This window comes from Anastrepha obliqua, unplaced genomic scaffold, assembly GCF_027943255.1.
Source record: "Anastrepha obliqua isolate idAnaObli1 unplaced genomic scaffold, idAnaObli1_1.0 ptg000020l, whole genome shotgun sequence".
Classification (NCBI taxonomy): Eukaryota; Metazoa; Arthropoda; class Insecta; order Diptera; family Tephritidae; genus Anastrepha; species Anastrepha obliqua.
In genome coordinates this window covers 105557-118879 of record NW_026562182.1, presented here as the reverse complement: position 1 = coordinate 118879, position 13323 = coordinate 105557, and the positions used below count along the sequence as shown (strand labels likewise).

Genomic DNA, 13323 nt, shown 5'->3' with positions numbered 1-13323 from the left:
TTCGAGCTCATATTTCTACGAGCAAAGTACTTTCATTCATAAAACGAGTCGCGCGTATGCAAATTTTCTCGACCATTCGAAAATAGTCAATATTGGAATATTTTGCGTTGAATTATCATATTTGGCAATATTTGGTAAATCTTGAATTGAATACAATGCTATCCTTAATTTATACCACTGTGGAAACGTGCCACTATGGTCATGGTAACAAAACCCAATAAACCCGAGAATAGTGTCAAGTCTTACCGTTCTATTAGTCTGCTGGTAACATTTTCGAAAATATTCGAAAAAATACTTTTGCAAAGAATGTTGCCTGTAATTGGGGATCACAACATCATACCTGAACATCACTTTGGGCTTAGAGTAAGACTTGGTACACCAGAGCAGAGTAAATGTAATTACAGGTTCACTGGAAGAGAAAAAATACTGTACTGCAGCCATTTTAAATGTTGAACAAGCATTTGACAGGGTATGACACAAGGGACTTCTGTTCAAACTAAAAAGGATATTACCGGCACATATTTGTCTAGTACTTAAATCTTATTTACGTGACAGACACTTTTATGTAAGGCACGGGGATGCCTCATCCGAAATTTATAACATTAATGCCAGTGTATCCCAAGGATGTGTCTTAGGTCCCGTCCTGTATACTATATTTACAGCTGATATGCCCAATTCAGAAGAAGTAGAAGTAGCAACTTTTGCTGATAATACAGCATTGATCGCTTATAGCGAGTCCTCGGAGAAACTTCATATCTTTTGCAAAATCAACTTCAAATTTTGGAGTTTTGGCTTGACAATTGGAAAATAAAAGTTAATTCGGAAAAATCTACACATATCAGAGAGCAATGCGCTGCTGTATTGTTAAATAATAAACAAATTCCCATTAGTGACAGAGTCAAATATTTAGGGATGCATCTTGGTCGACGCCTCACGTGGGAAATTCACATTCAGGCAACAACAACCAAAAATTAAAACAACACTTATGTACTGGCTCTCGACTTAGTCTAGAAAACAAGATACGGAATACAGCTTTGGGGAACTGCTAGCAACTCCAATGTGGATACCTTGCAGCGTTATCAATCAAAAACATTACGAAACCTTGTTAATGCCCCTCGGTTTATTACCAATGAAGCTATTCATAACGACTTAGGTATTCCTTTTATAAAGAATAAAACTCTAAAATTTAGTACTAGATATCTGAAACGACTATCTTATCACATAAATCCATCTGTTATTTGTTTATTAGACACAACCACACGGTTAAAACGCAATCTTATCTTGCCATTCCTCTAGTATGAAACTACTCAACCTATATATAAACCTTAAGGTAAAATAAAGTAAGTTAATCTTAAGTGAAAATATTAAGATAAATTCCACAATGAATTTAAGCAATCTTGAAGTACTAATGAATTTTAATAATTTAAGAACGAACTGTACAAGTTAACAAGCTGTTCTAATTTCTATGCACATAGATTTGCACAAAAGCAAAACTACCGCTGCTATTATCTTATAAGATCTAATTTGCTGAATGTCTTATAGTAGATAGATTGCAAATAAAGTAAGTTATATAAAAAAAAATGTACATGTACAGTACAGATATTTAGTGACTTAAGCATACTGTAGCAGATCTAATATTAATTGGTTATTAAAATAACTGCATTTTATCTTAAACTTATCATTAAGTTTTTTGATTCGTGAGAATATGATTTCTATTTGGTTTTCGTCGTGTAACCGCCTTGTGGAAAATCCCATGGTAAATTAAGCATCGTTCTCAGAAGCTTATTCGTATTTGTAACGTCTTCATATGTGTTTCTGCATATGTTCCCCGTACAGGACATGCATAGAGGTTAATTGATTGGGAAATTAGTTTGCATATGACATGTTTATTTACAGTACTGAGCTCTTCCTGTTGATCCTGATGATCAGAATTACCATTCTGATTGCGATATTATATTTATTACTTATGTGGTGAATGTGATCACGGAAAATTAGCTTTTTCTTCAATATAGGGTTTTTCAGTAAGAGCGCTTCAACTTTTGAACTTTTTTGAATAAAACACAAACGATTTGACTTTTTTAACTAATTTTTTTTTATTATCGAGTTTGAACATATACATTTAAGTATGAAATTCGATTTCTTTTGCATGACCACCGCGTGCACGTTTTACGAAGTCCAATCGTTGAACCCAATTTTCGACCACTCTTTTGCATAAATCGGCCGAAATTCCAGCAATTTGGCGTTCAATATTGGCTCTGAGCTCACAAATCGTCGCCGGCTTGTTACTGTAGACCAATGACTTCACATAACCCCAAAACGGGACGGCTTGTTAAATGGACCGTAAAATGACCGTAATGCTCTTAAAGTAGCAGCAACAGAACGATTATTTTCATAAAAAATTTGCATGATTTGCAATCGTTGCTCAAATGTGTAGCATTCCATGATGAAATGTATACTAATGAAGTTTACAAATGACAAGCGAAAAATAAAAAATATTGCGTCATTCGCCCTCCCTATCGGAAAAAAGTTGAAGCGCACCTATTGAATAACCCTATACTACGCCCAAGTATTGAACGGTGATTGACCATTTTATATCGTGCCTATTAATATTGAGGTTTATGCTGGGCAAATCGCATGGACTTCTTTTTTTGGTAAAAAAGATGGTTTGCGTTTTATTAACATTAGGTTTTATTTTCCATCTATATCATGAGCAGACTTGTGGGAATAAAAAATACCGATATCATCAGCATACACGGCGTAGTGACAGTTGTCGAAATTAGGGACGTCAGACACATACATATTTATTAAACAAGATAGGTCCTATAACTGATCTTTGAGGGACACCAGCTGGAACTTCCGTTAGGTCTGAAAGTTCATTATTTATTCAGTCAGACAGCTTTGAACAATCTTGATTAGTTGAATAGGAAATTTTAACTCTATGAGTTTAATTAGCAACCCATTTTGCCAAACGGAGTCGAAGGATTTTTCAACGTCGAAAAGGACTAAAGCGGTCGACTTTTTGTTATTTAAACTAGATTTTGCGTGGTTACAAATTCTTTGGATTCTAAATCCAAACTATTCAGCAGGCAGTACATTATTTTCATTAATACATAAATTCTGTTAACTTATCTTTTAGTACGTGCTTAAATATTTTACCGAGGCTACTTAAAAGATTTATTGGTCGATCGCCTCCAATTTCATTTGGGGGTTTTCCGGGCTTTGAAATTGGAGTTATTATAGTCATTTTCCATGTCTCCGGAAAGTACTGAAGTTTAAGATATGAATTGATAATAATATATTATTATATTCCTTATATCGTCTAAGCCTGGGGATTTTCGTAGAGTTTTTTGTTGAATTAATAAATCGATGTCTTCGCATTTACATAGTCGGTTGGTGAGGTATTAACATATAGAGAATTCAGTTTAAACATTTTTTTATTTCCGTATCCTCATGTATTTTAAACTTCAGTGCTCCGAAATTTGTGATTATTTTGGAAAGTGTAATAATTTTTAATAACCCATTTCTCAAATATCACAAATAATCATCACATTAAAAAAATTCCCGTTAATACCTGGCAGAGGTATAAATAAGCAAACTGTGATCGAGTTCCAGAGCATCACTTTTATCTCCTGTTCAATTAGCGGAAAATGCCTTAAGTTTCAGTTTGTTCAGGGGAAAGGTGAGTTCTGAAATTCATAGATATGAATTAACTAAATTTTATTTCATTTGGTAAAATCAAAAGAAATCAGTCCTACAGTAAATGTGTGCAGTAATATTAAAAATAATTTTTACCGTTTACTATTAACTAATTTTTCTTATCATTTGTTTAGTAAAAGCTCGTCGCTAGAGTCTGCTTATGAATCGTCCAACACATGGGATATATTTGATGTAATACCGGAGATTAATGTTACGTCGAAGTTTATAGCTTTATATTTTCAAAATGTTATACTAATATCAATTTGAACAAATTATTATACAAACAGAAGTGATTCTATTATTGTAACTAACATAATTCGGGGTTGGCTGCACTATTTGAATTTTTGCACCAACCCAGTTAATTTATCACACCTAAATTACATGAATGACAGCTAGGCGATAAGGATAACGATTACTAAATCATTATGATTGCGGCAATCGCCTTGAGTTAAAAAACCGATGCAAATTTATTAAAAATTTCATCGGCGCGAAAAAGCATGTGAAGTTTTCCCAAGGAAGGCAATCCTATTAATGGTGGAAAAGAACTGCCAAAAATTACATTTGTTCGGAAGCACTTATGTAATGAGTATTAGTAAGACCGCTTTCATTCACGTTCAATTGCACATGTAATCCTTATCCCTCAGCTCTGTTGTGAACACGTTTAACAAACAAAAACTCACCAAATATTCTTAGGAAGTTTAAAATACAAATTCTTGAACTAAATATTATTTTATTTTTGAAATAAATTTTTTACTGTGCGTATAACTTTTTGAATTATTTACTTTTTAATTCCTGCAAACCTGTTATTATCTGTCATATCCTGTACGCCTTTTACTTGTGGCATTGACGCTATAATTTTAGAATCAGTATCAACTTCAGAAAATCAGTATCAACTGCTGTACGGGGACGCTGTTATACGACCAATACATTACCGATTCAGGTCCCTAATTCGAATGTCGACGAAGCCATTCGTGAGATAGAACCAAGATCCGGGAAAACAGAATGTGCTAATGCGAAGCCAGACGAGGCATTTACATGAGTGAAATCTTATTCCATAAGTAAGTAACTAACTTAACTACCATGTATATTTTATTGGCCCGTGGTCACAATCCAAGACGCAATCATAAAAGGTGATGCTCGTCATCTTGACTGCCTTAGAAAAAACTTTGTTACTTAATTCTTGCTAAAAATATTCAAATAGTAGTAAAAAGTTGACTTTTCAAAACAAAATGTATTTTAGGCATCACTGGTTACTCTTTGCGGTTTGTTCTGCTTTTATTTGCCGAAATTTCGTTTTTTGATTGCCGGAATTCGAATATTGGAATTAATTTCAGTTATTTTATAATTAAATTAGCAACCTCGACCACACTTCGCTACGACTCAATGTGATATGAAACTATTGGAAAAGTAAATTTGTTTAATTGTTTACAATTCTTTATTATCTTATAAAATATATACATTTTTGACTTATAATTATATGAGTACACTTACATAATACAAATTCAATTAAAATAATAGTTAATGGCATAGAGTGTTCAAAAAAAAGAGAACAGTTGTTTCCATTTCCATAAATATATAACATTCTAGTTCATAATTTCGTTGAGAAAATATACCATTAAATTAAACGTTGTTGTTGTTGTTGTTGTCGTAACAACTTAAAATAGTCCTATTACTCTTAAGAAATACTGCTAGTCCTTGGCAGGATATAAAACCGGCTCGCTCAGGTAATATAGAACAAATTGTCGTGGTAGCAAATAGTTAGTGCTAAAATGTAAATTTAAATTTTAAAAGTAATATTATATTTTATCCAAAACTAAATAAAAGCAAATGTCAACAGATTTCGGGCTTGATATTAAGTTCACATTGCACCATAATCTCGTGTTTATAGGCTATTTTGGAGATAAATGTTAAACACTACTCATAGCACGGAATATAATAATTGTAAAGGGTTTTTCAATAGGTGCGCTTCAACTTTTTTCCGATAGGGAGGGCGAACGACGCAATATTTTTTTATTTTTCGCTTGTCATTTGTAAACTTCATTAGTATACATTTCATCATGGAATGCTACACACTTGAGCAACGATTGCAAATCATGCAAATTTTTTATGAAAATAATCGTTCTGTTGCTGCTACTTTAAGAGCATTACGGTCATTTTACGGTCCATTTAACAAGCCGTCCCGTTTTGGGGTTATGTGAAGTCATTGGTCTACAGTAACAAGCCGGCGACGATTTGTGAGCTCAGAGCCAATATTGAACGCCAAATTGCTGGAATTTCGGCCGATTTATGCAAAAGAGTGGTCGAAAATTGGGTTCAACGATTGGACTTAGTAAAACGTGCACGCGGTGGTCATGCAAAAGAAATCGAATTTCATACTTAAATGTATATGTTCAAACTCGATAATAAAAAAAATTAGTTAAAAAAGTCAAACCGTTTGTGTTTTATTCAAAAAAGCTCAAAAGTTGAAGCGCTCTTACTGAAAAACTCTATATAAATAATTCTCCTTTAACTAACTCTAAGTATCACTTTATCTTGTGTTTATGGACATGCAACCCACATTTTAGCCTCACTATTCAAAAATTTGGTTGCACTGTTGATTGTCTTGGTAGTTCATTCCCATATATATACTCTCCTTCTTCTTGATTTGCGCAATAACCGCTTACGCGATTTTTGCCGTGTTCAACAAAGCATGCTAGTCGTTTCTTTCTCGTGCTAACCGGTGCCAGTTGAACACACCAAGTGAATCCAAGTCCTTCTCCAGCTGATCTTCACAAAGCTGAGGAGGCTTTTCCTTCCCTTTGGCTACCACCAACTGGTATCGCATCGAATACTTTCAGAGCCGGAGCGTTTGTTTGCATTCGAACGACCAGACGAAGCCAACGTGGCCGCTTATTTGTACGCAGAATCTTTCTCTCGAACACTCCAAGTGACGCTTCATCGGATGTTGTCATCGTCTAAGATTCTACGCCATACGTTAGGACGGGTATGATAGGTTTGAATAATGTTAATTTTGTTTGTCGAGAGAGGGCGCTACTATTCAATTGCCTACCTAGTCCAAAGTAGTCGCCTTTGGATTTCAAGGCTGACATTGTTATCGGTGTTAATGCGAAGTCTCTCACAACCTCGAAATTTTACCTGTCAACAGTGACTTGGATGTCGATAAGCGATTGCGCCGCCTGTGAGTTTGATGACAGGAAGTATATACTTCGTTTTGTCCTCGTTCACCAATAGACCCATTCGACTACTTCTTTATGCAGTTTGGCAAAGGCCGAACTAACAGCGCTGTTGTTGAATCCGATAACATTAATATCATCGGCATACTATAACAATTGTGTATGAGGGATTAAGTTCTGCGGCTCGCATGTTCTTTTCTAACATCAGGTTAAAGAAGTCACCCGACAGCGAATCACCCTGCCTGAAACCTCGTTTGGAATCAAACGGCCGGAGAGGTTCTTTTCAACTCTGTACCTGCACACAATACGCTCACTAGGACCTTATACGCCATAATTAGAAGACTAGTCCCGCGGTAGTTGGCACATATTGAATAATCATCCTTCTTTTGGATTTGAGCACACTTATATTCCAATCAGCAGCATGCTTTCATCCGACCATATTTTGCATAGGTGCTGATGCATGCACCTTACCAGCTCCTCTCCGCCATGTTGGAAAAGCTCAGCCGGCAGTCTGCCGGCTCCCGCGGCTTTGTTGACCTTTAGCAGTGTCATCTGGTCATGGTCGGGTAGCGGAACGATAATTCCGCCGTCAACGATTGAGGTATCGGGAATTTCACATTCTCTGTTACATGTGCAGCTGTCACTATTTAACAGGTTCGAGAAGTGTTACCTCCATAATTTAAGATTGCTCTGGATGTCAGCTACCAGATCGCCGTTTTTACGAGAAATCGTCTTGACACCTTCTATTATACGAGTATAAACCGCAGAACTTTCTGGTAGAATTCTCAGACGTTGTTCCTATTGGCCAGTATCTCAAGCTCCTTGTACTCACATATTTTGGCCTCTCGTTTCTTCCTTCTAATAATACAACTCTCTTCCATTTTTAATTCCCGGTAGCAATCCCACATGGTTCACGTTGCGCCCGATCGCAGCGTGGTTCTATTGGCGGCATCCTTTCCTTCTGCGGCAACATGACTTTCCTTGTCCTACCAATTGTTTTTTCAGGTTCGCCGAAATCCGATTTCTTCTCCGGGGACGGGACGTAGAGAACGTGAAATGTTGCTTCATTGCTCGAGCATGCCGGATTATTGGGTAGTACTCTCCGAGAGCAGGAGTGAGAGTCGGGTAGCGAATCTGCTGATTGTCTGTTGCGATTGCAGCTTTCCAATGTCGAACATGCTTTGTGTACGGTTTTCGTTGCACAGAGACGCGTAAGTATTTTGGTTGCAACAAGGTAATGGTCCGAGTCGATGATGGATCCTCGCATCGCACGTACATCTAAAACACTAGAAGCTTGTCTTCCAGCTCTGACGGCTTGTTTCTGGATCTGGTGTCGCGTTTTTTGATCAGGAGACATGCGCGTAGCTTGGTACATATTTTTATGCTGAAATCATAATATCTGCATATATTATTGCATATTGCATCTTCTTCTTCTTTTCCGTAGCATCTGCATGCTCTCAAATCATTGTCCGGGGTTCGTTCACAAGGGTCGACATCAGAATAAGCAGTTGTTATTCGAGGCTTTGTTTTGTTTTTTATTGTAGAAGGATTTTTACGTGGCTGCTTCCAAGCCCAGTGCACCCAGATATCCATATATATGCACATAAGCATTTATTTACATGTGTATACATGAATTTGAATTTGAAGAGGTCGAGCCAAGGAGCACCAGGAGATTTGGTGGCTCCTAAAACACTCAGGCTAAAAAGCCCATTGTATTTAAAGCTCTGGAAATGGGGTAGATAGTCAAGGAGGGAGGGAGAAAAGTATCAGAAAAGAGATAGGAAAGAATAGGGACAGAGATAGAGATAGTTAGTCCTGTGAGAATTTTCCAGATTCTTTGGCAAATCTGTAAATATCCTCCAGTTTTAGAGAACGAATATTACCCATTCCCATGACATCGGAACCCAATACCCGTAGTCGCGCTCTAGCAAAGGCAGGACACTCACAGAGAAAGTGCTCAGTGCTATCCGCCTCCTCCAAGCATGACAGGCATACCGGGTCCTCGATGATTCCAATGGTGGTCATATGCTGACCCCATGGGTTGTGTCCCGTAATGATGCCGACCATCAACCGAATGTCTTTCCTTCTAAGTTTTAGTAGAAAGTTTGACAGTTTTCTGTTCGGACTTGTCACAAAACACTTTGCAGCTCTGCAGCGTTCTAGACCGGACCATCGCTCTTTATGTAGATTGCCTACATAATCGTTGATCCAATTCTTGATTCCTGCGGGACTGATTCCGATTATTGGCTCGGGCCCCTGTGGGGGCACCGCTGATCCACGGTTGGCCAATTCGTCGGCAATTTCGTTTCCTTGAACACCGGAGTGTCCTGGAACCCATATAAGTACAAGCCTGTTTTGCCTTGCGACAGAACTAAGCTTCTTCTTACATTCTTGAACAATCTTTGAGGTTTGCTTCGCGTTCTCCAGGGCCTTCAATGCAGCCTGACTGTCACTGAAGACTCCAATCTGTTTCCCGCTCCATCTCCTCTCGATTATCCATTCGGCTACTTTTAGGATGGCAAAAACTTCTGTTTGGAAAACAGTTGCCATTCCCCCCATAGCATAGTGATACTTATAACTATCGTCTAAGTACCATCCGGCTCCAGACCCTATTTCATTCTTGGACCCATCGGTAAAGATAATATCCGTCAAACCTCCCTGCATGCATTCTGGATTGCTCCATTGCTCACGCAATGGAAATCTGACATCAAATTTCCTTCCGAATGAAACTGTGGGTATCAGGTCATCTTTAGGTGCCAAAAACAGTGGATACTGCTCCGACAGCAACTTAAAGATTTTTCTGTGTCCCGAAGTTCCATCTTCGTTCCAGAAACCATATTTATGGAGTCTACACATTGCTTTTATTGCTTCCTGTTGTATCTTAAGATCCAGGGGGACCAAATTAAGCATAGCATTTAGGGCATCACCAGAGATTGTACTCATAGCACCCGTGATGCATAAACATACACTTCTTTGCAGCCTGTATAGTTCCCGGTTTGTGGACTTAACCATGCTCCGTCGCCACCAGACCACAGAAGCGTAAGTGATGATTGGTCTGATAAGTGCCGTGTATATCCATAGGACCACAGCAGGTTTCAGGCCCCAAGTTTTGCCAAAGGCTCTACGGCATTGCTGAAAAATCTTCAATGCACGATTCACCTTCAGTGAAACGTGTGTCTCCCAGGTCAGCTTCTTATCCAAGATTACTCCTAGATATTTAACTTCGTTGGAAAGACCAAGTGTCACACCTTTCAGTGTTGGTAGACTGAGTCCATCCAATTTCCGTTTTCTCGTAAACAAGACTATGGTTGTTTTGTTCGGATTAACGGAAAGATCTTGTCTCATGCACCAATCATCGATTTTGTCAAGAATCCTCTGCACTTTCGTGCAAAGCCTCCTTAAGGATTTATCCGATGTTAGCGCACAGACGTCGTCCGCATATGCTTGGACGTGAAAGCCGAGTTCCTGCATCTCCGCTAATAGGGAGTCTACGACGAAGCACCACAGCAGCGGAGAAAGAACAACCCCTTGGGGACATCCTTGCTTGGCCCTGACTGTGATTTGCTCGTCGCCGCTCCCACCAGCGGTTAACAGCCTCTCAGAGAGCATGGAGTATATCCATTTTATAATGGCTTGATTAGCTCCGTGTCGTTCGGCAGAAGAACATATCGAGCCGAAAGTGGCATTATCAAAAGCCCCCTCAATGTCCACGAACACGCCCATTGTGTATTCGTCAGCTTCCAGCCCGGCTTCAATCTTGCTAACAAGATCGTGTAAGGCTGATTCACATGATTTTCCACTCTGGTAAGCGTGTTGATTTCTACTAAGTGGACTTCTCGGCAATACCCCCACTCGAATATCTTTCTCAATCACTCGTTCTAGTTTTTTCATAACGAACGATGTCAAACTGATGGGTCTAAAACTTTTTGCTAGGGAATAGTCATCTTTTCCTGGTTTTGGAATAAATACTACTCTTACGCGTCGCCATTGGGATGGTATATAACCAAATGCAAGACAGGCTGTGAAGATCCTTTTCAGGGCCTCGATCAGCCTGTCTCCTCCTTTTTTAAGCATTACTGGATATATTCCGTCAGGTCCAGGGGACTTAAAGTTCTCAAAGGAAGATAAGGAAAACCTTATCGATTCCCTTGTCACTATCCGACTAGCAATATACCAGCTGTTCCTAGAGGTTCCACCGTTGCCACCGTCATTGTTCATGCCACTCTCAGCTTCAGAGAGAGTTCTACTACCCGGAAAATGGGTTTCGAGTAGAGCATTAAACGTTTCCGATTTGGAAATGGTGTATGAACCATCAGGTTTTCGAATGGAATCCAGCCTTACTGATCGGTCTAAATGAAGAACCTTACAAAGTCTCGCTGTTTCCCTCATTTCTTCGACGTTACTGCAGAAATTTCTATAGTATTCAAGTTTGGCTTGCCGTACTTTTTTCTTATATTCTCTCTGTGTAAGTCGATGATTGGCCCAGTCCTCTTCTGTTTTGATCTTCAAGGCCTTATTAAGAAGTTTCCTGGACCGTACACGAAGCTTCGACAGTTCAGGGTTCCACCAAGGAACCGCTTTCCCCTGTCTGCTTTGCCGGAGTGGACACAGTTCCTCAAAGCAATTGATTAAAGTACCTTCTAATTTCTTAGTAGCATCTTCAATCGTTTCTGCTGATTTGAGTTTTTTCAGGTTTGGTAATCGCTCTGTTACAAGCTCACCATACCTGTCCCAGTCCACATTTCGAGGATTCCTACCGGAAGGTATTGATATTGTGTCAATTCCCAGTCGGAATTCGATAAGACGATGATCAGAAAGAGAGTCCTCTTCCAAAACTCGCCATCGGTTGATTTGATTTCCAACTGACCTATTGGTAAGTGTTAAATAAATCACCTCTTGTCTCCTTTTGGTCACAAAAATTGGTTTGTTACCAGTGTTTTGGATGACCAATGATGTATACATAGAAAGTAAACAAACAAATTGCAAAATAAGCTCTGAGTTTCTTATGCAGGCCACAAACTGAAAACAGATTCAAACAATCGGTTGAAACTCATTTTACCACACACGTGTGGATTTGTTGTCGACTTTAGTTTCACACTGTTCGTTTCTGAGTGAAATCGAACACGGAAAAAAATGTATGGTATTTATTTGTGCTTCAAAAGAAGAGGGAGAGCAAGATTTTCTTCACACTTTCTATATTACCGTTTTTGTCTACTTTAAATTCTTGGAACAATATTTGCCATGATTTTAATTTTACATTTTTATAAATATTTATATTCATCCCTCTTATTTTTCCACAATGACGGTTGGCTTTTTAAAGAAATCTTTGAGTTAGAATTGAATTAGAAATAATTATATATACATAATTATGATATTCATATTATCATAATATTTCCATATAATTGTAATTATATTACATTACGAAAGGCACTAGTAGACTTAAAACGATGGGCCTGCCTCAATAAATGTATTGTTTAATGTTGTCATTTGTCCGCTCGTGTGCACACACACAAGCAACCGAGTGCAAAACTCGAAGGGAAAATCGTCAATTTCACCACACACAAGCAACCGATTGCAAGTTGACAAAAAATGTTGCCTTAGCAACTTAAATACAGAAATATAAAGTTAAAATCGTGGCAAATTTTATTAGAAAAATATAAAAAAGTAGAGCAAAACGCTATTATAGAAAGTGTGAAATAAAATCTTCCCTCTCTCTCCTTTTTAAAGCACAAATAATTACCATATACTATGACAATCACTTTTTTCCGTGTCCGACGTTAACTCAGCAACGAACAGCGTGAAACTGAAATCGTCAATAAATTCACTCGTGTGTGGAAAAATGAGTTTCAACCGATTGTTTGGATTTGTTTTCCGTTTGTGGCTTGCATAAAACACTTCCATGTTTGACCGTTGTTCATAAACACTAAATTGTAAACTCATATTATGGTGCAATGTGCATCATATAAATTAATTCTTTTTGGCTCTGCCGATGCGCAGGAATTATCGATTTATATTTAGAAATTTTTTAGTATTAAGAAAAATATGGAAATAAATAGTTTTTAAGATCAAAGAAAAACTGGGCCTGAACTTTTTAAGATTAGAGTAAAATATAGCCTTAAAATTAAAAAAATACATTTATGCTCATTTATCAATTAGCATCGTCGAAAGACCGCGTATTAACTTTGGTTGCATTTTTAATATCGATGTTCTTATCATTCAGTTAAAAAGTTGTTATAATTTGGTTTTTACTGCTCCCTGTCATACAATTTTTTTTAATTAAAAAATTTTGTTTTATCTTATAACGTATTGTTGCTTAAAGATTACAAGAAAAAAAAGCATACTTTGCTGAGAAGAAATTTAATATTTTTCCCGAAAACAGGCTTACTTTCTTCTAGTTTTCCGTCTACTTCCAGAATAAAACGCTGAGCTCAAGCAACATCACATCGTACATCGT

The 13323-nt window shown here is 37.8% G+C and overlaps 2 protein-coding genes across 2 annotated transcripts in view; one reads left to right on the top strand and one right to left on the bottom strand.

Moving 5' to 3' along the window:
* Positions 1 to 4461, top strand: part of LOC129251446 (uncharacterized) — a 111635-nt gene extending 107174 nt beyond the window's left edge. The window contains exon 6 of the mRNA XM_054890795.1: positions 3831 to 4461. Within this exon, the coding sequence (XP_054746770.1) occupies positions 3831 to 3833 (3 nt within the window). The 3' untranslated portion in view covers positions 3834 to 4461. The remainder of the gene's footprint in view (positions 1 to 3830) is intronic.
* A 3291-nt stretch (positions 4462 to 7752) lies between these two features.
* Positions 7753 to 13323, bottom strand: part of LOC129251445 (uncharacterized) — a 68783-nt gene continuing 63212 nt past the window's right edge. The window contains exon 4 of the mRNA XM_054890794.1: positions 7753 to 8253. Within this exon, the coding sequence (XP_054746769.1) occupies positions 7753 to 8253 (501 nt within the window). The remainder of the gene's footprint in view (positions 8254 to 13323) is intronic.